Source organism: Camponotus vicinus, unplaced genomic scaffold, assembly GCF_025532165.1.
Source record: "Camponotus vicinus isolate PSW18456_S1 unplaced genomic scaffold, iyCamVici1.0 SCAF_5, whole genome shotgun sequence".
In the NCBI taxonomy this organism is placed as follows: domain Eukaryota; kingdom Metazoa; phylum Arthropoda; class Insecta; order Hymenoptera; family Formicidae; genus Camponotus; species Camponotus vicinus.
Window position 1 is genome coordinate 16005164 of NW_028141977.1, and position 26221 is coordinate 16031384.

A 26221-nucleotide genomic window follows, 5' to 3' on the forward strand; every position below is an offset into this window, starting at 1 on the left:
CATGGGCGCTGATCGCTCTGATCTGTAATAGACATCTAATTGCAGTAATGCGTTAATGAGGCTGCCCTGAATATCGCATTCCATGCCATAATTCCACGCGTCGTTTAACTTCCGAAAACGCGCGCAGACGATATTCGCGGATGCCACTCTTACAAGTGCTGTATATTTGTAGCCTCACGCGCGCGTATCGAAATTTTCGTCCTACCAACGAACGCATCGGCGCGAATCTCGTGACTTCCGTTTTGCCGGGATTTTAACCCATTTCCTGGAAACGATGAAAATGCAGCATTTATACTATTAAAATATTATTCTGCGCGCGAAACTCATAAATAAAAGAACTTATTTTAAAAGAGCCAATATATAATTTAATTCCTTTTAGCATTCCGTCTATGCCAATACTGCAGCTTTGAAAAAAAATAGCAAATATTTCTGGAGAATATTTTTTCTTGATTAAAAAATTTTTAATATTCTGCATCATCTAAAAAATTTCAGACCAAAAGATTTACATAATCAAATGTATTATATTCCAATTTCTCTTATGAATATGCTTTTGTACTAGTATCGTATACTTATTTTTATGTTCTCTTTTAGAAAATTTTAGTTATCATTTTCCTAAATATATTTTTATATAAAATTATAACAAATTTATTAACATATACATTTTTATGTTAGAAATTCACTTTGGTGGATTAAAAGTGAAAAAAGAATTATATTTGTTTTTGATACTAGTTGTCATAAAGATAAAATATGAAAAAAATAATAATAAAATAATGAAAAACTAAATAACGGTCTCTCTGTAATACTTTAAAATAATCGAAAAACGAGTGGAAAAACGAGAGAAATGGAATCGTTGGAATTCTATAAAATCCGACGAGGACGATCCTGTCTTTTCTCGCGCTGCGCAAACATAGCCTCACGAGTGAAAGTCGAAAAACACAATAAGTGCTCGCAAATGCAATTACCGGCGATTTAGTTGCGGTCTCTCCCTGTGAAAGTGTCGTAAGATTTTATCCCGTAGTCGCGTCCATCCTTTCCCGTGTGAGCTTCCATTAGTCGGAAGAAGAATGGGAGAGCGGAGACACAAACACGTCATAGGCGCGCGAGAAGATGAAGAGAAGCGGACGCGAAGAGAGAAGATAGCGGGATGTAGAAATAAAAACAGAAGTAGAGACGTAGAGACAGAGAAGGGACAAAGTGAAGATACGAAAAAAGGGAATATGCGCGCCGCGAGAAGCGAAGAAACGCAGGAAGGAAGATGAACTCTACAATGGTAGAGAGTCATTTCTCAAACTGCAGCGACCGACCATGCATCCGTCCTTCTTTCCTCCCTTTTCCCTCTTCCCGCGCTTCGGAGCCGTAAGACCTTTCACCCACTTACCAGCACTTCGCGCTAATTGATTTCAAGTGTAACGAATTGTTTCGGTTGCGTCGAGCGAACACCGGCATGATATAAATGGGTTACGCGGTACGTCAGTAGCACGAAAATGCCCGAAAATGGTGGAATAAGGGCCATGATGTTTGCGTGGAATCAAGATGCGCATCAATTTTTTGCATTTGGTTCGCGCAACATTTCTTATCATTAATTACGCGTGAAATTGTTAAGAGAAAATTGAAACAAAATTAATTTCCTTAATAACAAATCTCGTTATGTACTTTCGTTACGGAAAAAAACGTACGATTTGTAATAAAACGTCATGATGAAGAAAGATTATTCTGGTCTCGGCGAGCTCTCTCCTGTTTGTCATAAAAAGTAATATTTTTCCAAACAACAGAAAATGATTACTATTATAAATCAAAATCTACTTCTAATAAAAATATACATCTAATGTTATATTAACTGTTGTAATTATATATATAATTTATTTTTTATTATATTCAAGCAGTTTTTATTATTAGTTTATGGGACGATCGAGGACTTGTACGTACAACTGCAACATAGTAGCGGCAAAAGAACGTACGCGCAGTCGGTTTAATGGAGCGAATTCCTAATGAAACCCAGCGGGCGGTAACGCTTGTTCTCGTAATTAAAATAAAAAATTGCACTTCGTAACGCGGCGGATAACGCGCTCACGCGATATCTCTTCCCGGAATATTTATTATTATCACTCTGCGCCATTGTTACGGCAGCGCAATAGGATTCCCGCTTAGCATCTCCGCTCCCGAGCGCGTGATTAAAGAGCAGCACGTAGAAGAATCTTGACAATTTGAGACGCGACTGTCGCCGACGCGGTCTTAATTTCAGGAAAATTATGAATGCAGAGCAGAATTTTCCCTCCCCTTTTTCCTTCCCGCCCGCTCTCTCTTCCCCCCCCCCCCTCCTACTTTTGTTTTGCTTACTTGCTCGCGCGCGCGAATATTTACCGGCGCATTTCCGCGCCGGAAAATATTCGAGCGAGATAAATCCGATCTTCGGCTGTGCCGGGATGCTTTAAACGAGGGGACTATTGACCAAACTGTATGAAAAATATTTCTCATGCAAATCGTAATTTGAATCGATCGTTTCAGTAATAAAGTTATCGCGCAGACATTTACGTCGTGAAGCAGCGCTTCCGAATAATTCCCGAATCCTCATCTCCCTCGCTCTTTCCTCTTCTCTTTTTATTCCGACAATGTCTATTCTTCATATTTTCAGTATAAATATTTTGTTGGCCATTTTTTCGCTTCTTTCGCAAACTTGCGGTTCCCGTATTTAAAAGGCTGACGAGATTCGACTCCTGGAGCGAGAATATACATAAAAAAAGATAGGAATATGGATTTCCACCTCTTGCGGTAGAAAAAACATAAAATCGTGGTAGTGCTCGAAATTTTTTTTACAAGTTTATTGCAAAATGTTGTGAGCCGTAACAACAACGAGCGATCCGCTTTTGAAAAGTCATTCTTTATTTTTCTTGTTTTGAGTGTGTTGCATCGCGTAAAAGTCGAAGTGCGTTTTTGATGCGTTTTAATAATAATAGTTTTTCAATTTTTGGATTAATGTTAATATTTACGATGAAAGCATCATATATTTTTTTATATTGAACGACAACTTGAATGAACATAAGCACGACAAAAATTATTGAGATATTATATAACGATTGGCAACGGCTGCTGCTACAGTTACACAAGAGCAGTATCAATGTTCAGTTTTCGTCCAATTGAGAATGCTCTTATCACCGTCATACGCAGATTGTTCAGATTGTAGCAGGACTGATTTTTTTCCCCCCGAAAATAAACACAAAGGAGTGAAATTCGTTTGACAAATTGAAAGACTAAAAAAAAATTCGTTAAAAATATTCGTTTTATATAAAACTTGTGCGTTTGATACTTTTATGACATTGCGCTATAAATAGTAATATTCACGTTCAGTAATTTAATGTCCTATCCCATCCGTTTTTAGAAAAGAATATAATTTTGATTTTTTATTCCTAAAAATATATATATATGTATATATGTGCACAATATATTTTATTTATTACATTTTATATTTTTTATATTAATTTAATTATATTTATAAAAATAATACGTAAATTTTTTATATAAAAAATATTTTTACACACAATTATATTTTATAACATGTATATTTTTAAACATGAGTGAGAGAGAGAGAGAGGGGGAAGAGAGAGAGAGAAACACGAATCCCCTGTATTCAATTTAGTTTTCACCCTTTTAACCTCATTTTAATTGCAATTGTGAAATTTACTTCTACAATGTTTTCTCAAATATGTAATTGCAATTAACAACTTGTAAATTAAATAAGAGAAACATGCGTCACGATCTATTTACATGTAATTCACGCGTGTCTTTGTATGTATTACAAACTCGTGAAATTTTCACAATCTTTTTTTTACCGATATATGTAGATTCATTAGCATATAGCAATACGATTAGACATTCATTATAGAATTCGATGTGGTTCTGTGGTCGATGTTACAACACTATATCACCGCTTACAACGGCTCCGATATCGATGTTACAGGCGCCAATGCATCTCGTCGACCATCCATGTCCAATCCAGAATGCGATTTATAATGGCAACAGACGGTTTTTCAAGTTATACACGATTAAGCGCTATACAATGGTAAACTAAAATATAAAATTAATCGAGAGAACACGAGAATCGCGACAGTCGCACACTTGTTATCTTTCTTCCAAAAACAAAAGAATCGAAAAATAATAATTTTTTTCTTTCTCTCTTTAATTTTTATAATTATTATTATTTATTATTAAAATTATGCAAATCGATAACCTGCAATTTCAATTCTACGCATCTTCCATATTATTAAGTTATTAATGCATGTATAGAGTAAATATAAAGATACAAACTTTATCGATTAATTATTTATTGTTCATTCTCCGATTTCTTTCTTCTCTTCAACTTTTTAAATAAATATTGACAAATATTGACAGTACATACATACATGGTACGAACTCATATTGAATCGTTGCATATGAAACATTGTATTTCGAAAGTTTCAGTTTTACGCTCCCCTAGACGGTTCTTGATATTCAAATATTACCGCTTAAACTGATATGATTCTTTCATAAAGTATGCTTTAGTTTTGGTGACACATTTCTAACTTTTCAAATTGTAGTAAATTTGGAAAAACGAGAAATTTCTAGAATACTTTATAATTTTAAAAATCTCTATAATTTAAAAATATGATGTTATAGAAATAATTTATAGTATAAATCCCGTTCAAATTATCGAATAGTATTTGTATGAAATAACGATACGAAATAACTTTATTATCTCGCAGTTATTACGAGTTAATCTATCGAACCGCGTAATTAACGATTTTTGCACGAATATCGAAAGTTTATTGATCTTAAATATTTACTTCTCTCCCCTCTCTCGTCCCTCTTTTTATTTCACTTTCTTCTGGCAATGCAATCATTGGTGTGGTACCAAAAGGCCATGAGGTACCAAAAGTTGCTCAACTGGTTCCATTCGCCAATAATTTTCTCTCTTTCTCTCTCTCTCTCTCTATCTATCTATCTCTTCTCATTGTGTGTCTCTTTCTTGCATCATGGGTCCTCTATATCTGCCAACTCAGATCATCATAACAATGGTTGGAACTGCGCGGCAAACTATGCTCTGCGAAATTCTCGGAATTCTTGATTGTTAGGGGGAATAAATTACGCTCGCTAACGAACGAAAAATCATATTGTTTTAAAAATAAAATTTACGGTATGCAAAAATATTTGTTTAATTTGATTCTGAAACGTTGTTTTTTTTCTCAATATGAGACATTTTTTGACCAGAAATGCTCCACATTATGCACATAATAAAGCTACAAAATATTATTGAGTAATATGCTCTGCGCTAATTAAAATGATATAAAATGCAATATGTGTCGATTAATTTTAATATATATATATATATATATATATATATATATATATATATATATATATATATATATATTTAATTTCATCATAAAATAAAAAATACAGAATTATATTTATCACGAGATATTATTGTACATAAGAAATTGCTGTGTCAAAGAAGATATAATTTGTTACAATATCTTTGACATCCTATTTTTTTATTCCTTCTTATATATAATTTTTAATATATTATTATATCGAATAATAATGTGAGTAATATATCGAGATAATACAACACATTATTTTTACTATTATAAATAACATCTATAAATTGCAATTTAACGCATGCATGTTATTTCCATATCTGATGTATTATACAATTTCCAACAATCTTGACACAACAATTGACACAAAACAAGATATTAATTTTTCTGTCATAAAAAGCCTTTAGCGTTTCATATTCCAAGCTAGTAGATAATGACACGTTTTCAAGATCGATAAAGCGATGCTGTCGGCCGTGAGCGCTATCTCGATTCTTCTTTTTTATTCTTCGGCGTCTGACAATTCCAATTGTTTCTAAATCGATGTCACCTTCCTACAGTAGAAACAATTATATCACGTCATAAAGCAGTCCGAGAATAATTTATCGTTCGTCCTTCCTTGTTTAAATCACCTAATATTAATTATAAATACATTATAAAAATAAGTATTTTCATTTTCCGCTTGGCAATAATATTAATATGGATAATAATATGAAAAATAATATTAATTTATACATTTTAAAAGATAAACATATACACAATTAATACAAATAGTTTTCAATACAAATGAATGGTAAATAATGCTGCGAAACAACAGCGTAAAAATATAAAGTAAATAAGCTCGACTTTGAATGTTCTTTCTGACCTTTGTTATGCTCGTTAATGGGCTTCTCGTTTCGAATGACCGACAAACTAACAGAAATTAATTCACTCCCGCAATTAACACCGATGCGTTTTGCTACGGAGAAACTCTCGCATGAAAATCGACGCTCCGCGAATGAAATTAGTTAGCTTTGCGCGTAGTGCTTTGCCCAATTTAGTGCTTTCATCATCACAACTTTGGCTTACTCGAATCCATATGTAATTTTTGCACTGTTTTACACTGTCAAATTACAAGTATTAAATTATGTCAAGGGAACAGTTTTTTTTTAAATATAAGAAAATATTTTTGTAAAATCTTTGCGTTTGAAAGAAAATATCATTTTGTCTCTTCCTATAATTATTATAGCTATACTCTTACACGATGATCCATATTTCTTTTCATGTAATTATTATTTGAATCAAATAATTTTAGTGTCTTTTTATGAATCTTTAAGAATGTTTAATTCATAATTTTATAAATACTGCATGAAAAATATACAAATAATGTGCTACAGCTTGTCACCCAATTACTTTTTTCCTTCTTCATCTGAAAGATCTTTCATCTGTAAACAAACTTTAAAAATGTAATCTAAAAAAATAATTTTTCCAAACTGACTAATACTAATCATACATGTTTCTTATTATTTTTAACTGAACAATATGTTTGTGCAAATTCAACATTTCACTACATGGATATAGTTCGTGATAAAGGATAATCCTGATCAAACGACGAAACTTTATACGGATGTAATCCCAGCTTTGCGGCTTATAGAGGTAACTCATTTTCATTACACCGTTTTCGTTTTTGAAAATCCTAGATCGATTTCTTGTTGATTATTAAGACATTTGACACTATTGACATTTTATATTTATCGACTTTTGTAAATAATCAAATAAAAAAGTGTTTTTTCAACTTGTATAAATTTTTGTACATTTTTTCAAACACTTTGAGATATAGTTAAAATTGTGACAAGGCATTTTGACTCCTATCTCACCAGAAATAGAGCAAAAAAATGTGACCCCTAAGGGTTAAAAAGTTTAATTTTAAAATGACAACACGTCACATATGTTTGCATATGTATCGCGTATTTTCGGTTTCGGTTCTCGCTCGCAGGGGACGCCCAGATACGATTATCAAGGGGCCGACCAGAAGACAGCTCCGATCGCGAAGCGAGAGAGGAAGCTGAGCGACGTCGGGACGTGTAGTTTAACACCAACGGTAGCGTCGGATGGCTCGATTGCCGCCGAGAGGCGGCTCGAAGAATAAAGTTCGCCCGAGGCCTCCCCTTGGAAATCTTCAGGCCGAAGTTTTCGACTTGCTCGCGAGCGCATACCGTTACGAACCGCGCCGCGATGCATCCGCGCGCACTACACGACGGGGTGTGTCTCGCGAGCGCAGCCAGCGGCAGCGGCAGTGGCAGCGAAGGCGGCGGCGGCTGCGGCGCACATAGTAAACTATCGCGAAAGTGTATTTAACTCGTCGACGAAACTTGCCGTATACCGGGAACGTCGAATTCCAATTTCCCCGGCTCGCTGCCACCGCAGCGCGTTTAGCGCCGAAAAATATCTGCGTTCGTCGTTCCCTTATCGCTATCGAAATTATTTCCACGTCTATTGTATTAAAATTAAATGCGGATTTATCGCTCTCTTGTCTCTTGACGAAAACGGCGTGTCGTGTTTATGAATTCTTTTTATTTCGAAGAGATAAAAAATTCAAGAATTTAGTCCGATGCTCGCGATCGCGTGATTTAATTAAAAACAGCGCACGCTGTTTTATTTTATCTTCTATTTTTATCTTTACGCAAACTTTCGCTCGTCATATTTTGTTAACCAAATGACATTTTCAATAATTTTGTTTAATTATTATCGGATGTTTTAATTAAAGTTACAGCTCATATTATTTTATATTTTGTTTCATTTTTATCTCATTTTTTTCTCTCTTTCAATCGAGGCTTTTTCATATTTTGTCGATAAAATTATATTTTCAATAATTTAAAGATTAATTATATATATATGCGCAAAATCCAATCAAAATAGCATTCGATGATATATATATATATATATATATATATTTTAATTTATCTTTTATTTTTGCTTAAAATTTTATTTCCCAGCAAAATTTTCTGCTACATTTGACCAATTAAATCATAATTTGCAATGTTCGTAAAATTATTGCATAAAAAAATAATTACTGAACCTTTCCTTGCCAAGAAGACTCAGTTTAAAAAAAAATTACATCGAGTATTATCGCAACAGTATTACTTGTACATAGATATAATAGTTTAAATGGTTGTTCTTCGTTAACTTAATGCTTCAATCGTCAGCAATCGAGTTGATGAAAGGACATCGCTTCGTTAAAGAATTAATCTCCGCAATTGCTCGCGGGAAATCCTAAACGGGAAATGGAAAATACAGTTCATACGCGGTGATGAGCACCGCGAAGGATCTAAGAATCGGAGACGAGAACGCGGCGGAGAAGATTGAAAGGTGGCCGGGAGATTAACTGAGATATATGAGAAAAAGTATCGCGACAAAAGTAGGAAATGTCAAAATCAACGTTGGATTCCCTGAGGTTAACGACCGTCATAATTAGAGAGCCGCAGAATCTGCCACCCAAGTTCCGAATTGCATTGATCGGCTGACTTTTCAATTTCGCGGAAGAAAGATCTGCGTTGCTCGGCTCGAAAGTTCGTGCTCATTCAAATTAAATCCAGAATGCTGTTGCGTTCGATTCTGGTAATCGTGGTCGCTCGTTATGTCGATCAAGAAAGATTGTCTTTGATGACATGCATGATTTATTCACTCGCGAATAACAGTAACAGTTCTTTCGTGAATGATGTATTTATTTAATAGTGTGAAATATAAATTAAAAGATCACTGTTGAAATAGACGAGCGACATCATGACACTAGGACTTAATTAATCACTAGAAGGCTTTATTTCTAATTTTCTGATAAATAGAAATTAATAAGAGAGAACAATTTATTTGATATTTTGTGGTTTCTGGTAATTTCCAATTATAATTTTTTGAATATAATAACATTAAGCTTCATTCTCTATTTCTAATCCGATGTTGCTAAATCTCTCTAACGTTATGAAAACAATTAATGTTAATTAAAAATAAAGTTGTTGTGTGCGATAGATACACAAGTTCAAGATAATGAATTAATTCTACACCATTTAGTATTTAGTGAATAATGTGTGTTGTCGAGAGTTGTTTAAACATCATATTCAGTGAAAACAATATAATGAATTTATCGTTGCAACTTTGCACTGCAAGAACCAGTTATACATCTCATGTTTCTGCCATGTAACTGGAAATATCTATAGTAGAATTAAAACTATAGGACAAAAATGGATCCATAAAATATTTTTAATTCCTTCAAAATAAAATAACATAATAAATTCTTACAGTAAAAGCCATAGTATAAGCTATCAAAATGTCACTCTGAAATAGATGTCATAACACAAATAATCCAGTATTCCGCATATATGGAAACAATATTAACGACATATGTACATCAAAGGGACTTTGATAATGGCATTCAGAAGGTGGATAATAAAAAGGGAAAAGTAAAAAAAAGTAGAAAAATCTATAATATGCTTTTAATACCGAATGACATTTAAATGGCTTTCATCGCCAAATCCGGATGTGAGGCCACGTATTTGTTTGATAAATTTTTTTTTACAGTCGCGCTGCAACGGATTGTTGTCGATAACAGCAAAAAATGTCATTTACAATAAAATTTAATTTACAAGTAATATCTCGATTCGCCGAACAGCACGCATATCCTATATATGTAGGTATAAGAACTTTATAAACAGCTGCGTAGCGTTGAACTATAAATCTTCTTGAATATTCGCGTTGAAAGCATTAAATGAAAAAAAATCATTGTCAATATTTGATAACAAAATGAAGAAAAATGCGTGAAAAATATATATAAAATTAGAGGATCGCCATAAGCGAATCCTTTATCTCCCTTCTCCCCCTTTCTTTTGATTTCACTTATCGAGTATTTAAACATTTACCTATAATTTTAGAATATCCATAAACGCGCATCAGTTGTCCCAATTTACGTGTTTCGATTCGATTAACAAATGAAGAGCCATAAAAGGAATTGAAAAGAATTAAATGGATAAAATACATAAGCGCGAACGGCATTATTATCTGCGCTAACGGGGACATATTGCAATTCTACAATATATAGTGCCCTCGAAATTTTATTTCTGCGTACGTTGTCCGGCACACAGGAACGGATATGTAATAATTATTTGCGCAGTGAAGTTAACCGCTGCAAACCGCACAAAGGGCCGGCAACAAGCATCCACAGGGCGCATTCAAATTTCAGCCAACGAATCGTTCTACCGTTTTGTGCTTCATCGCCAGTTAGCGAAGTTATATCCGAACCAGAGGTAACCTTCTCCCTCCCTCCCTCCCTCTCTTTCTCTCTCTCTTTTTCCCTATCTATCTATCTCTGCGAATAAACGGCGCGCGAAATATCTCAGGAATTGTGATGCTGTCTTAATCGTGTTTCCCCAGAAATCATATTTTTTTTACTGAATTAAAACAGTAAAATAGGATAACACAGAATACTGAATCAGTGACTTTAAATAACGAGCTAACAGATTTAATAGTTTTTTTTGCTTTAAATATATTCGAACACACAATAATTAAAAATTGATAGATTCTATTTCTAGCGACGAAAAATTATATTATTTGAATAGTGTTATAATTTATATATTTCCATTTAAAGAGAGGCGTTTATATTAAGCTCTCAATAATAGCATTTGTACATTTTTTATCTTTGTCAGCGGAAACATTTTTAAATCCAAATTGAATGTATTTGAATCTAATAGAGATATAACAAAAAAATTATAAACATTCGTTTATACAAATTAAAAAATATATAATTTAAAAACATTTAAAAATATTAATTTTTATTTACAATTTACATTTACATTTACAATTTTTCTTATCAATATTTCTGAATCGTTTTATAAATTTTTACCCGTAATCAGTTTTTCTTTAAAAGGGCCATTTTCTAACATAACTTTGAAACCGCCATTTTATTCCCAAAGTCGTTATCTCATCCAGGATCGCGATCAAGCGCGACATTTATGAACCCGGAGACTCACGAGGATATTAATCTTCGTAGAAAATGGCGCAATCAAAGGGTGAGGGCGGAATAAAATTCTTGGGGTTCGCCGATTCGCGTCCCTATCTGCGAGGGTAACGTACCGCGAAAGGCCTTTCAGATTATTACACCTTAGCGCGCGCTTAGGTTGAAGGGTAAAACCAGCAGGATCGCGGTTTGCAACAAGGGGTCAGCTTGCTCGTATGAACAGAGAGAGGAAGAGAAAGAGAGAGAGAGAGAGGGGAAGAGAGAGAAGCTTGGCGACTCCCTTCTCTCTAAGATATACGCGTGTATTATCGTGCCTCTATGTATACCACATCCTGCACCGGATATGCTCTTGCACGGTTACGCGAACGCGACTAACACATACACGCGAATATACACCATCCCGTGCGCTTGTTAATGCGCTAGACACGATGCGCTGCAAGCTCCTAATTTACTAGTAAAACTTGATTTTCAACTGAAACGATAGTACGCCCTTTAGATAAGTAATGGCAGCGAATTCTCGAATACACGAGTTTCAGGCCTGCAACCTAGTCGGAGGGATAAAAGCGATTGTTTAGTGTATATTATATAGATATCTTTATTTCAAAAGAAACGCGGTTCTTTCTCTTCTTGTTTCCCGACTCAAATATATGGTGTAATAAAAATGTTTCAAAGAAATTCAGAATTCTCGATATTTATATATTAAAAGTATAAATAACGCTTCTGCTTGCTTATGAAACGAGACATAATTTCTATAATAATATGTAGTAATGATATCGTATTAAATGTAAGGAAAAAATGTAAAATGTCGAATTAAAGTTTAATATATTTGCTTTTTTTCGCATATTAACAACGCAATGAATAAAATAATAATGTGTAAAAAGACGACAAATTTCTTCCTACAATTCTTGCTTTGTCTTGTTTCGCAATTCATTGATCTCTTAAGAACGGAAAGAAACTAAAGTTCGAAAATGTACGATTTTATCCTGGCGGCTGTCTAGGAGTATTACCTTCGGTTAATCCGGCAAACGAAACGGCTGGTCAAGGTAGTACATTAAGAATCCTTATGCTCGATTTCACGCGTAACGAATGAAGTCGGGGCGGATAAAGCCAGCGAGAGAATGAGAATAGAATTTATTCGCGAAAGAATTTATTTGTTGTTAGTGGCGCCAAACATTAATCACAGGCTTTCGCGATCGAGTTAAAGCAGGAATAATAAATAAAGATATCGAACTGAAAAGCATATATCAGCTATAAAAATACCAACGTATGAACAATGAAATGAAGCAACAATGCATTCGGTTAATATCACTTAATTGGAATAAAAATACATGTTATTTATTATTTTTAGCAAATGTGCCGTGTATTGTTGTGTATAATAAATATATGTAACAATTATTATTAATTATTGCAAAGATTAGACTTATAGAATTCCTCAATCGCATTCCAAAAAGATGTAAAATCTATCGAAATTATTCCAACTACAAATATCTTTTCCGAAAAAAATATTAAAATCATACATAATTCTAAGAAAGTATTACAAGCAATATAACACACTATAGCTTGTCCTTATAATATGAAATATACGAAAATAGAACTCGCTACTTTAAGAAATTGTAAAAGACGAAGTCACCGAGCGGATATTCGCAGCAACCTCGCCTCGCCACATCGCGGGTTGTAAGCGGGTTGTATGTCAGACCGACTTGTAATAAGTTGTAACCCCACATTCCCGACACGAAAAATCGCTTTCCTCCGGCCGAATCAAGTCGCGGCGGCTCTCTCGGCGCGAGAGGCAAAGGGGAGGAGGGAGGAGATGGAGGGGGCAGAAGAAAGGGAAACGCGACATTTTTACCGCCCCAATATATAAAATGGCTCGCGATCAATTGCACCCAGCGATATTGAGACAGAGAGAGACAGAGAAAGAGAGAGAGAGAGGGAGAGAAAGAGAGAGAGAGAGAGGGGGGGGGTGGAAATATAGAATAAGAAAGGAATGCGGTATATACGGGTGGTACAAGGCGAACGAGGAAAAACGATGCTCATCGAACCTTAAAATACGCCCTTATCATATTGCCCCATCCTGTGATAATACCTCGCCGCCCCTCCGTCCGCTATCCTCCTCCGTCTTCGTCGTTCCTCTTCGTTTTCGACTTACGACCCAACCATCCGCGAGCTTTTCACACAGCGCGATTCTACATGCAGAAACGAGACAAAAGAATGCAATTCCAGTACCGGCGGTCGCAGCATCCCGCGATTTTCCTCTTTTCGCGAAACGTACGGTGCCAAGAGCCGAGTGCTGTTCCTGAAATATTTCCAGTGTGCCACCGGGGGATGGAGGGTTGTGGCGTAGGATGCCGGTGGTGGTGGTAGTCGCACGCACACCGAAAAGCCCGGGGATGGTCAGAAAGAGAAAGGAGCGACGGGTGGGAGGGGGGGGAAGGGGAAGAAGAGCGGGGAACGGAAGCCCCAGAGAACTCTAACAAATTGTCATTTGCAGTGCAATACTCGTTCCGTCCGCACAATAATCCAGCACGATGCCGACATCGCGGGCGCGTCGGAAAATCCTTATACAGAGCGGAAAATGCCGAGGCTTCGGTTAAATTAGACGCCCATGAGATTTGGTTTTAGCGAGATACGGAAATACGCTATTATAAGAGGTAGAGACTGGAAGGGGGATGCATCTTAGGGTTGCATTTTGCAAAAATAATTCTAAGTTAATAACTTGTTATTTTTTGCTTAAATTTTTCATCCTGTAACTGTAACTTATATATCCTGTAATTTATATCCTTTAATCTTTAGTAGAATATATTATGATTTTTATAGCTAATATTTATACAACTTTTTCTACAGTTTCAATTATCTTTTGACATTAGAATACTATTTTCTTCTAATGTACATTTAATTAATTAATCTAAATCTTCCCACTATCGAACCGAACAATAAATCCTATCTACTATCCTTGTCCTTTCTGCTCTTTCGATTCTGAAACGTTCGCAGGAAGGAAGCCGGGCTTGAAATCTTTTTGAGACCAAATGATTACGCCCGAAAGGAATCCAATAAACGCACTCCATTGTTGCTGGGAACCACGGCTAATTGCGAGGTTGGGCTTAAGACGAAGTAATATTTTTGAGAGCAAAGAATTCTCGGTGAAATATCGTGACGTGTTTCCATCGAAATTTTTTCTTAGTTTATAATTGATAATTAAATCTATCCTTTTAAAAAAACCCATATTTTATATACAAAATATTTAAAATCGATGAGATAATTTATAAACTTGATAATTAAATATTAAAATGCATAATTACGCTGCGTCAAATCAAGAAAAAATATTAAATAACAGAAGCCACACACACATTAAAAGTTACAATTGCAAAATATTTTTTTTTTAAGGGTAATAGTTTTCGAACAAAGTTCAAATAAAATGTGAATATAAAACGAAAATAAATATCCTATTTCTGCACAAGAACATAATAATAATACATAGATAAATAAAAAAATTGCATTATAAATTATCTATCTGAAAAATATTCATTATTTCAATACATAACTTTAACAAAGTAAGTTCATTTATTTTTTTGTTTACAATTTGTCTTTCATTTCAAAAGAAGATGCTCATCTCGTTAAAGTTGAGATCTTTTCAGTGAACAATTTTAACGAAACGATACTGTATTCTTCCATTACAATATTCCTTCATTATTATTACTAAAAAGAGAATTATGTCGTTAATTATTATTCAATACATAGCTGGAAGAAGCAATTTTTTTCTATTATTTTCTTGATATTTTTCTTGTTATAGCAAAAAATTCTACCCAGTAAGATCGAGAAATGCAATTATAAAGAAGACTAAATGATAACTTATTGGACATATTGGGTCGTATTTGACCCGTTTCTGCCATTTGCGAACTATGGCAAGTATGCCCGGCGTCCGAGGTTAATGTAGAGGTCGAACTCGAAGAAAGGGACCATAAATTGTGCTAAACGACATTGTCTGGATTCCAAAATACTCGGGCTCGAAATTATTCGTTACGGTTTTGCTATGATACGAAAGATATTTATGATCAATAAATAAAGGCGCAAAATACCAACCAAACAATGTTTGTCGGTTGGTCGGTTGTCACTAAATGTTAAAAAATATTCAAATCAAATTAATCTTCCGTCTTTGTATTAATATTAATTAATATTAATTCGCATACATTTTCGCATTAAATTTTCGCTATAGAAAAATCTATTCCATATTCAAGTTATTAGTATCTGTCATTAGCAGTTGATGAGGCAGAGGGTTTTAATTGTCAATCATTAACAATTCCGCCTCGTATCATTTTGTGGCACGATGCGCCGAGCTTTCACGTCGGCATTTGTGCCATTAATGAAAATCAATTTCGCGTAACGCCGCGAACATTACTGCGAACATAAAATATAATACCCGCAGTAATACTGGATAAATCCCAATTCCATTTCTCCGACTCGCATGCTTATCCGTTTCGCATCACGTTCCGTAATCTCCCTCTAATAAAGAAGCAAAGGTACCTTCGAATGTTATCCCCGGAAATGCGCGGAAAGCCGTTCGCAATTCGACGAGATGTGTGTCGCTTCGCGCTTTGTATTAAAAAATAAGAGAAAGAAAAAAAAGACAAAATGGGAAAGAAATCCGATATCGCAATTTTTAATCACGTTCGATTAACCGTTTTTTTTTTTTGTGCAATGTTCGTTATATGGGTGACAATGTTAAAAAAAAAAGTTAAAATGTCTTTATGAGCTCGAATTATTGCACCAAAAGGAATCCAATAAAGGCACGCCATTGTTGTTGCAAGCTCTTGCTAATTGCAATAGAGAGAGAGAGGGGGAGAGAAGGAGGGAGAAGAAGAGGGAGAGAGAAAGAGTCTTTAAGATCGATCGGATTTCTGGAGACCGCGAAACGGATGCCATAGTGGCTGTCACAAGGAGATACGAAGGATCAAAGGAAGTAGAAAGCGAATGCACCTGCAATCGCTTGACGAGACCTTCTTCCATGCGACGCTTCTTCCAGGGAGCAGGATCTTTTATACGAACGCGACTGAGTAATGTTTAACGATATTTCTATCATATAACGTTCATCTGAAAAAATCTTCGGACAGGCATATATTCATTCCAGCCGCAAAATGGACATTTGATTTGTTCGTTAATTGTTAGATATGCGAATGAACAAAATAAATTTATATTGTTTTAATTAATATACTAACGTAGAGAGAGTGCCAATTATACTATTCATTGAAGATTGAATTTTACAATGAACCTACGATATGAAATGGAACTTTTAGTCCGAATGGAATATAAAGATTCAATATTGAATGAAGAAAAATATGTGTGATATATACTTATTAGATATAGTAATAGTTATTAGATTTTCAATATACGGAATTTAACTACCTTTTAAAATTTTTTAATCTGATTCCCTTTATAAAACTTGAAGAGTCATACGATTTCACATAATTATTGGTTTATATAAATTTGATTGATAATATGATCGATGAAATCGCATTACCTATTTTCACCGAGAGATAGATGAGCGGGAGTTTATAACGTTCCTTTATGAAATGTTAAGTAATCTCGCGTGCGGGCTCGGAGATGCATGTACATGCTTACGTGGAAAATTGGCGCAACTATAAAAAGCTGCGAGACGTCGAATGAAGATCTCATTACTCAAGAGAGAGAGCTGTCGCGTCGTTAGATGTGTATCGCACGACGCGAAATAATTTCCTCTCCCGGAATAGCTCGAAGTGCCCAGAGCGTCGGGAAGAAAAGGAAGAAAAAAAAGGGAAAAAAAAGGAGAGGAAAAAGGAGTTTTTCGATCGCGGCTCGGCATATCGCCGCGAGAGAAATCCGATAATTCCACGGCGGCATTGTTATTACAAATGCCGGCTAATTGTAATTGAGAGCCGCGTGCGCGAGCCGCGAATTGAAATCTTCATGATCGATCGCGACGATGGCGGGGCTTTAACGGTGATATGCGCGAAACGATGCCCGTTTCGCAGTAAAACTGCAATGCGAAATAATTGATCGGCGCCGCGCATTCGCGGTAATTAAAAACATTTTATTTGCATTCCGAATGTTACTTTCGGTTTTATTTTGTGGATCGTGCATACAACGATACGGCAATACGGCGCGGCGCCAAAATTCCTCGTTCGTACGCGAGGAATTATCTCCGTATTATTTCCTTCCTGCCCGGATAAAAACCGACGCTTTTCAAAGGTTTCCGTAGCATTTTTCGAAATTCTCGAGTAAAATTTTGACCAGTTCCAAATTGGAGAATTATCGTGTCTAAATTACTCGGATCTTTACGCTGTGAGTTCATCATTATGTTTCGCGAAATATTAGAAATAATATAAAATATTTTTTGTTTCGATCCTTTTTTCTCCCTCTCTCTGTCCTGCAAAAAATAAATTAAAAGTATTCAAATGCACTCTACCAATTTTTAAAATATAATAGAGAAATGTTACCGCTATGCGGGTGCAGGTATCTTGTAAATTTGCATCATATTATTATCATTTCATTTCATTCGACAATTCGCTGCATGGGAAACTCATTAACCTGCTCAATGATTACTCATTGATGCGTCAATTGGACAAATTGGAGGATTTATAGTTGCACGCGAGATTTATCGTGAGATATTACGAAGATCGAAATTACCATAATTAGTCGCCACGCGACACCATTAATAAACTATATAATGCGATCGAATTAATTTATGTGTGTACTTTAGGATTATTATGGCATTGGGATTATTAACGTATTTGAGTTAAAATTTTCTGCTACATCCGGTATTCCAACAAATAAGTCGCTGTGACTTTGATGCGAGTTCAAACGTCAACGTTTTTAATTCTGCTTCGTAAAATATTGAAATATCTCAATTATTCTTTTACACTGTAATTTTTAGTATTCTATGTAAATATAGTATACATGAATGTCCTGTTTTACGATCAATTAAGCATCGGACGATTCGCAATCGAGGCGCTGCAGCCAATCGAATCGACCGGAGGAATAGTCTATCTATCGGTCATCACCTGGCAGGCAGTCAAGGGGAATGCATATATGGAGTTTACGAGATATATAAAAACCACGCCTCGTATATAGTATAAACTGCAACCGTAACCGGTCGTTTAGCTTTTGTGACGTACAATCTGCGATATTAAAGGTTGTGCTGATGCTCGTTTATGTGCAACTTGGTCCTGTGACTTACCTCACACATCTCCTTTTTTTTATCGATATCATCTTTTTTTACGAGATTGACGTTCCAAGCGTCGCAAATTCTCCCGTCAACAATTTCGCATTTACCTTACAACTACGTATAATTTTAACGTATATATATTTCAAGCAAAATTTAAATATTAATTACAAAAGTATAAAAAAATTGCAAACTGTCAAGCGATAACTTCCGATATTTTGAAAAAAATTAGTTTTAGAATTCGTGGGGAGATAACGCGCTTTTGCACATCTCTGGAACACAAATTTTGCACAAATTGATAAAAATACAGTTTTTATACGGATTGACTTGCAATAAAACGCAGCTGGAAACACACAAAGCCCTTGATCAACACACGCTTGAAGCAGATAATCCACACTAATTCCTTTTTTCTTGAAATTTAACGCCGCACCGGGCACTTACGCTCGCTACACCTAGCGAACAACAAAAAAGCTCGTTCTGTCGCGAAAGCTTTCGCGCGTAAACAAACGTTAGCCGCGTCGCGCCAACGTTCTCTCTCCCTATCCCAACTTTTCCACTCTTCTCTTTTCACCGACGTGCGTTGGCACCCTATGCACTTCGATTTTTCCGCGACTTTTCATCGTTCTCGACGGTCTCATCGCACGAATCAACGAACCGCGTACAATCTTGGCGACATTACTTATACTATGTCGCGCGGATCAAGTCGCTCCAAGATGATCGATATCTTCTTATAATCGTTCTCTTTTATATGTCATGTATCTTGTTATCTCGATATCTGATATTCTCTCCTCTCGTATGAAAACCGGTCTCGATTTCGATTCTGATGTGCATTGCATGTGTCATGAAGCAGCTTGAAATAAGAGAGACGTTTTTTTTTTTTTTCATATTATGGAGTATCTGATTCTGTGATCGAATATCGCCGAAACCAGGATATATGAAAAGCTGCTTTGAACAAAATTTTTAAAATAACATTAAAAGTATCTCGCAACCGTATACACGCCAGGCGGTTTTAATGCTGTAAAACTTTTAAAACATCTCGGTAAGCTTTGAAATACTGTTTTATCCACTAAATCTGCAAACAAGTATATATAAAACATGTCTCTAATTTTAGCTTATACTATAACATATTCGGAGCCCTTCGGAGTAAACATCTCCAAGAGAGACAATTCCGACCGTTTACAGAATTTCTAAACGAAAAGAATCCCAATAGTACGCGTATTTCAAACAGGTTTATAAAATGTTGTAATTAATAAATTTAGGACAATTCTTTGTGCGTAAAGTTGTGCTTACAACGACAATTCCTGTCAAAGTCTTTCGCGATGCAAGAAAAGAATTCGCACATACGAAAAGTACGATATGCACAGTATATAATGCCAAAATGGTTGCCAAACAAGTGAAGTCGTATTCAAACAACAAGTTTTTGCCACATAAAATGCGACACGTATTTACTTCCGCAAGAGCTGACCTACTAATCTAAGAATTAATTAAATCTGCTGCACCGGCGAGATCTCATTTCATGTCTGTAATTCTCTGTGCATTGCTCTGGGTGCATTGCTCGCATATAATTTATTTCACATGACTATTTGGCAACGCAATGAAGGCACGGTAATATATAAAACCTTTGCAGAATTCCAGAGCTTTATAATCTCGATTCTTGTTACTAAAATGTTGCAACACTGAAAAGTGTATTATCTCGAATTTCGCTATTTATGTATTTTTGAATATTCATTTCATTTTAAATTAAAAATAAATTTTCAAATAAAACTATAAAATTTAATTTTGTAAATTCTAAGAAAATTTTATAAATATATTCAAATTTGCGCTCGCTTTTTTTTATCATGTATTACTATTTAAAAAAATCTAAGTTTATAGATTTGGCGATTACTTATAATATTGCAAATTTGAGATTTTGAATATTCGAAAACGTTCGTCCACTACGAAGTTTAATATTCTAAAATTTCGAAAAATTTTTTAAATTTCGAAATAAATTGGCATTTTGAATTTTTAAAAATTTCTTGAAGCTTCTTTACGTTCCATCTTTCCTCTATTAAATCTGCTCTCTATCGAAAGAGCTCTTTGCTCGTAAATATCCTATCCGAAATAATCCGCTCATACTATCGGGCCGCCCTTCCAGTTCATGAAATATGTATTAAAAGTGACGCGAGTATACAAATTAACTCGGCTGCCTCAATTTAAAAAGAGAAACGCGAGGACGACGTATCTCATTTGGTTGACGGTGTCGTCGCATTCCCCACGGAAACGCCTCGCTCGAAAACTTTCCCGAAGAATCTGACGTAGCGACACCTAATGCATCTTGACGCGCGTTTCGCGAGGAAAATGCAGAAAAACTGTGCAAGCACTGAATGTCGACAAATTCAACCTTCAGATTGCAAGAATGTAGCTATGCTTTGTGATGAAAAAAAATCAGATTGGCAAATGACAATGATTTTATTGAGATTACAGACAAATGTTAGCCGTTTTTAAAATAACTTTTGTTGGTTGTAAATTATGTGGGAGTATTAGGATTTAATAAAAAGTATATTAAATTTTATGATTCATTGGCATGAAAATGTCTCTTTGAATATTGTAAGCTTGGATGTGTATGAGATATTCAATTCATCTATTTCAATTTTTATGCAATCAACATTAAAATCGATAAATTGAGCTTGTTATGTTTTTTTTATTATTTTTGTATTTAATTTTCTCTAAAATTTAATAAACTAATATTAAAATTTCTGAGAACTATTAAAGTTATATATAGATATAGGACAATTCTTGAAATTTAAGTAATTAATATGATATTTCATATGTATATAAATTTGTAAATATTTAAAATATATATATAACATACACATACACACACATATGTACATATAATGCAAAATTAAATTTAAAAATTCGTAATGCAAAATTAAATAAATAAAATTCGTAAAGACACGCTACATCACGTATAATTAAATTCAATCGATATTCTAGAATAAGTCTCTCTATTAACTTTAAAATGATTACATCAATATCGCCTAGTTTTATTTTTAAAACACTCGTGACAAAATCTCAACGACAAAGTATTCTTTTTAAAGAGTTTCTTTTTAAACTCATTTTGTCCCATAATTACACGATTACCATCAGAAACAATGCTGCTTTGCTGCCGACATACTTGACATTCAAATAATTTACAAACCGAAAGGCTTTAAACATGAAGTAATATGTGCGTGTCGAGAGAAGAAACTTTGATGAAATACGAAAAGACTTTCTGCAGTTTTAGAAACGTATGAATAAATCATTTTAGTCGCGCGGCGAGCATCGAAACTAACGTGATAATATGCGATTTTCCTTTTCACTCCCTTATGCAAATCGGAATTAAAAATCGATTGAAAAAAGAGAAATTAAAATTTTTTAAATTTTAATTCATTAAATATGCCACCTATAAATTTATACGTGTCTAATTTCAATATTTAATTTTTTATATATTTACAAAAGTGTGTCAAAAATCAAGGTTTCTATCGTGAAATCAAAAGGTTCTAACGTTACAAACGCTATCCTTCATATCGGAAAACGAAAGCAAATAAGCAAGATGTAATAAGCTTCGAAAGCCAATAATCAACAATTGCTCGTTCACTCGCGAAATCGCGGGACGATATTAAGGCTTCCCGCATTTTTCGTTTCATTGACCCTGCAAATTCGATTCTGTGACTCTTGTCGAGATTTTCACGATAGAGTCGAGCCATATTTACCGACTAGCCTTCTAATTCTTCGTGTCAGTGTTCCAGTCGCGATTTTAATTAATCTACAATTATTGAAATGTTCGAAGTCACATGGTACGCTCGTTTAATTAGTCGCCGGGGCTTTGCAAATTCTCGATCTCACGGCCCACGTTTCGTCTTCCTTTACGTTTCGACTAGTCGTAATTACTTCCATTTCACTCTCAATGTTAAATAAAACACGTTCGGCGTCATTTAGTCGCGCGCGAGCTAAGTGCGAGTAAAACTACTATACTGTGCTTTCGCCTGAGTTACTTTCTTGTTGTCGCTGCTTTTGTTGTTGTTGCAAAGACCACACTACGGAGATTTCTCTCTGATAGAGATTCCCGATAGGACGGTAAATATTTAAACGCGAAACGAATCTGACTGCGCTCAAGTTGTCTGCTGACGTTTCGATCACATCGAGCTTTAACGATAGCTTCGAACAAGATTGCCTGAGAAATTAATTTGCGGCGATTTAAACCGAATCAACTGTTACAGCAGCATCGATCCGTAAAATCTATGATCGTTACTGGAATTTATAATCGAAGATTATAATAAATCGGAATAATTCATACGTCTCGTATCGTACCTGTTGACAATATAAATAAATGGCTGCGTTCAGCAGGATAACCCGCTTTGCAATTGTTGTAAAATTCGTGAATCTGATCTGGTGTATGCTCTTAGATTCAGCCAAAATTAAGAGCCTATACCAATCAGGCTTACGAATTTTACAACAGTTGCAAAGCAGCTTTTCCTGCCGAACGCAGCCAATGTCTAAAGTCTCTCTCTTGTACAGCGAAAAGTTAAAATTCTGATTATATAACAGAGATTCGGGAGAAAGGATATTTCGTGCGACAATAAAATGTCCTTAAATAAAGGAACGCCATTACTCCAATTTATCTATAGCGACTTCAATTTCGACGAAGCGATTTATCGGCGAGAAATATACGAGGCTATACGTCTCAAGGAATGACGATGTAATTTCACCGGAAGGAGAGGGGGACTCGTGGAGCGGGTCCACCGCGCATTTTCTTTTCGCATGCAGCGCATCGTTCCAGTCTTGATGGTCCACGAAATAACGGCTACACAACGATCTCGTTAGAGCCGCGGTGTGTGTAAAATGGGTTAAAAACCCCTCATTTTCACGCCCGAGGGACGAAATTACGCGGTCCGGCATACCCGGTGACTTTTGTCACCGGGTGATTCAATTGCCACGTTACCAACAAAAGTATATACGTCGCTTTGTCCGTGTGTATGTACACACAAAACGACGCTGCTCGACGAAAATTGGAGTAATGTCCGACTCGCAAAGAGCTCGGGCGCGTGCCTCGTACTCATCCATGTAAAGAAACTCGGAATTATTACGAAATATGCGTGCGCATATTTCTTAATAACCCCCTCCCTCTCCTCCTCCTCCAAATCCTCTTCCCTCTCCACTCATAAATATGTTTCATTTCAAGCTTCGGGGAGTCGCACGGATATAAAACCTATTAGGGATGGAAAAAAAGATGTAAAGAAGAGCGTTTCGTTGTCGGACATATTATATAATCTCATTAACTTTTTTCAGATAGAGTTTTCAGTTTTTTTTTCTGACTCCCTGAGACATCTCTTGTGTTTTTGAAAATATGCGAGCGCGAAACGAGATGAATGGCTTGGGTTTGCGCGAAATGACTTTGGTATATCTATTTAAATATCTTCGCGTTTGTATCTTATTCGTCAAGTTTAATCTCAAAGATATTTTTAAAAATATACGCAATGTCATTTAAAACGATTTTTCTTATATCTCATATACTGATAATTAGTTTTAATAGCGTTAAGAGACTAGTAATACGAGTAGACAGAAACAATAGATGGAATTAGGTTTCGAGTAACTGTTTTCGAAGTGCGCGCAACACAATCAACGGAGTAATAATTTCCCATCACAGAGCCAACTGTTAACAAGACCGATAAATTTATTCAACGCGCACACTTCGACACATAGCGAGATTCAATCATGTTAAAATGATCGCGTATTCAGTGATCGTTAATGCTCCTATATTTAGAGCACGGCGACTCGTGTCTTCGACATTCTGACATGATACAAGTTATATAAATGGTGTCTCGTGCGAATGGCGTGTACCTTAAACACGATTTACCTTTCATGTCACTATATCTTGGAACATACGCGTGCCCGATTTATCTAGTATCCAGTTACGTTTATTTTCATCGACATTCTAACGTTATGTCATAGCTCTATTTGATTGCGGTCATGTTTGATAAATGATGCAACACTTCATAAATCCACCAAAAAGTGCTACACAACTAATAAAAATACTCCAAACACATAGACGACGGTTCTCCGTTATTTAACTCACCGGAAACGTGTGGCATAGCCACACCGCAAATTCAATATTGCGTCGAGTAACGTCGATATGACATAACGATCGGTGGTATTTATATTACCGATACATATTGGAAAAAAGTGTTTCATCCATTTCGCGATTTTCCTTCCGTTTTTCGAATCGTTTGCCGACATTTCTATCAAAAATACGGCGCCTACTCATATTGATCCCTCGAACGCCGATAGTATTAACAGAAAGTTGTATCTCGAGATTAAGATTGATCGGTCAATCAATCAAGTTCAAAAAGTCTGAACAGAGAGCCTGTCTCGATTATTAATGTCGGAAATGTTGAAATAATCGAAACAGTTGTTCGAGACAAACTATATATTAATAAATAATTTAATATAGTCTCGTTTAACACTATCTAATAACTCTCGTGAGCTGCCAATATCATAATATTGAATACAATTAATTGTATTTAGCTTAGTTGCGTTGTTTGTATTTTCATCTCAATTTGCTCAGTAGGCATTGGTATGAATTGATTCTACAACTATTGCACTGCGCTTTTTAGGAACATATCGTACGTGCTAAAATTGAGATGTCACTATATTTTCTTATTTGGTTATTACAATGTGACACGTCAAACACAAATTTCTCTGAATATTTAATCACATTTTATTTCAAAGAACGTCTTTTTGATGTCTTTTTCCAATGATAATATGTTGCTAAATTTTTAGAAAAACAATGATTAAATCGTTTTCCAACATTAACAATCATATTAAACTTCTCTCGCTCCATCTCCAATTCAATTACACATCGCGCATACAGTAGATTACATAAACTAGCACTTACCGATTTCCTGATTGGTTATCCTGGCATGGCAGCTGCTGAAAGCGCAGAGTACAAGCGTGAGGAGCGACGCGAGGGATCCAAGAGGGGCGGCCATCTCATCTCGAGGCATCTCAACACCCCGACGTCGCGTCACGTCACGTCACGTTGTGTCGCGTCAACTTGTGTGTCAGCGACACACTCACCCCGCCTCCTTTTTACAGCACTCGTCGTCTTCTGCTCCCTTGTCGTTGACGAAATGCGCGAACCAGGATCCCGGGCACTCTTGAAAGCACTTTCCGCACGACTCAAACTCTCATCGTCGAACTTGCTCTCCGCGAACTCCTCATCCGCGCGCCCACGGATTTTATCCTTGTCAAACCTTTGAACACACAACCGACACGACACGTTGAAATCATCGATAAATCACGGTCGGCCGCGTTTTAAAAATTTTCTCCTTTTTTCATTTCTTACTTCGAGGAATCGTATTCCACACGTTCATCTTTATATCGAGAAAATTGAAACGCAGATCATGTAGGAATGTTCTTAATAAATCAAACCTCGCATTTCATATACGAAAATCGTCGCAATAATTTATTAGCGGAAGGGCATTGTGAATTCAATAGTTTCTAAGCGACAAAATTAAATTGAAATTATTATATAGCGTATTTATATATTATATTAGCGAATATATAAATAAAAGATGTATTTTATAACATCTGAGAGATAGAGGAAAAGGGAGAACATGAAACTTGTGGTTTTATATAGTATATACAGGGTGTTCTAAAAAGGTATGTCAAAAA

The 26221-nt window shown here is 35.4% G+C and overlaps 2 protein-coding genes across 6 annotated transcripts in view; one reads left to right on the top strand and one right to left on the bottom strand.

The window, feature by feature from the left end:
• The window catches only part of Nachrbeta2 (nicotinic acetylcholine receptor beta2), a 316200-nt gene that overhangs the window by 197417 nt on the left and 92562 nt on the right, over window positions 1–26221 (top strand). The window lies entirely within an intron of this gene.
• LOC145971572 (protein turtle homolog B) overlaps window positions 1–26221 on the bottom strand; it is a 230575-nt gene that overhangs the window by 196140 nt on the left and 8214 nt on the right. For all 5 annotated transcript variants that reach the window (XM_083099394.1, XM_083099391.1, XM_083099390.1 and 2 more), the window contains exon 2: window positions 25443–25800. In XM_083099394.1, the coding sequence (XP_082955520.1) occupies window positions 25443–25551 (109 nt within the window). In that variant the 5' untranslated portion in view covers window positions 25552–25800. The remainder of the gene's footprint in view (window positions 1–25442; window positions 25801–26221) is intronic.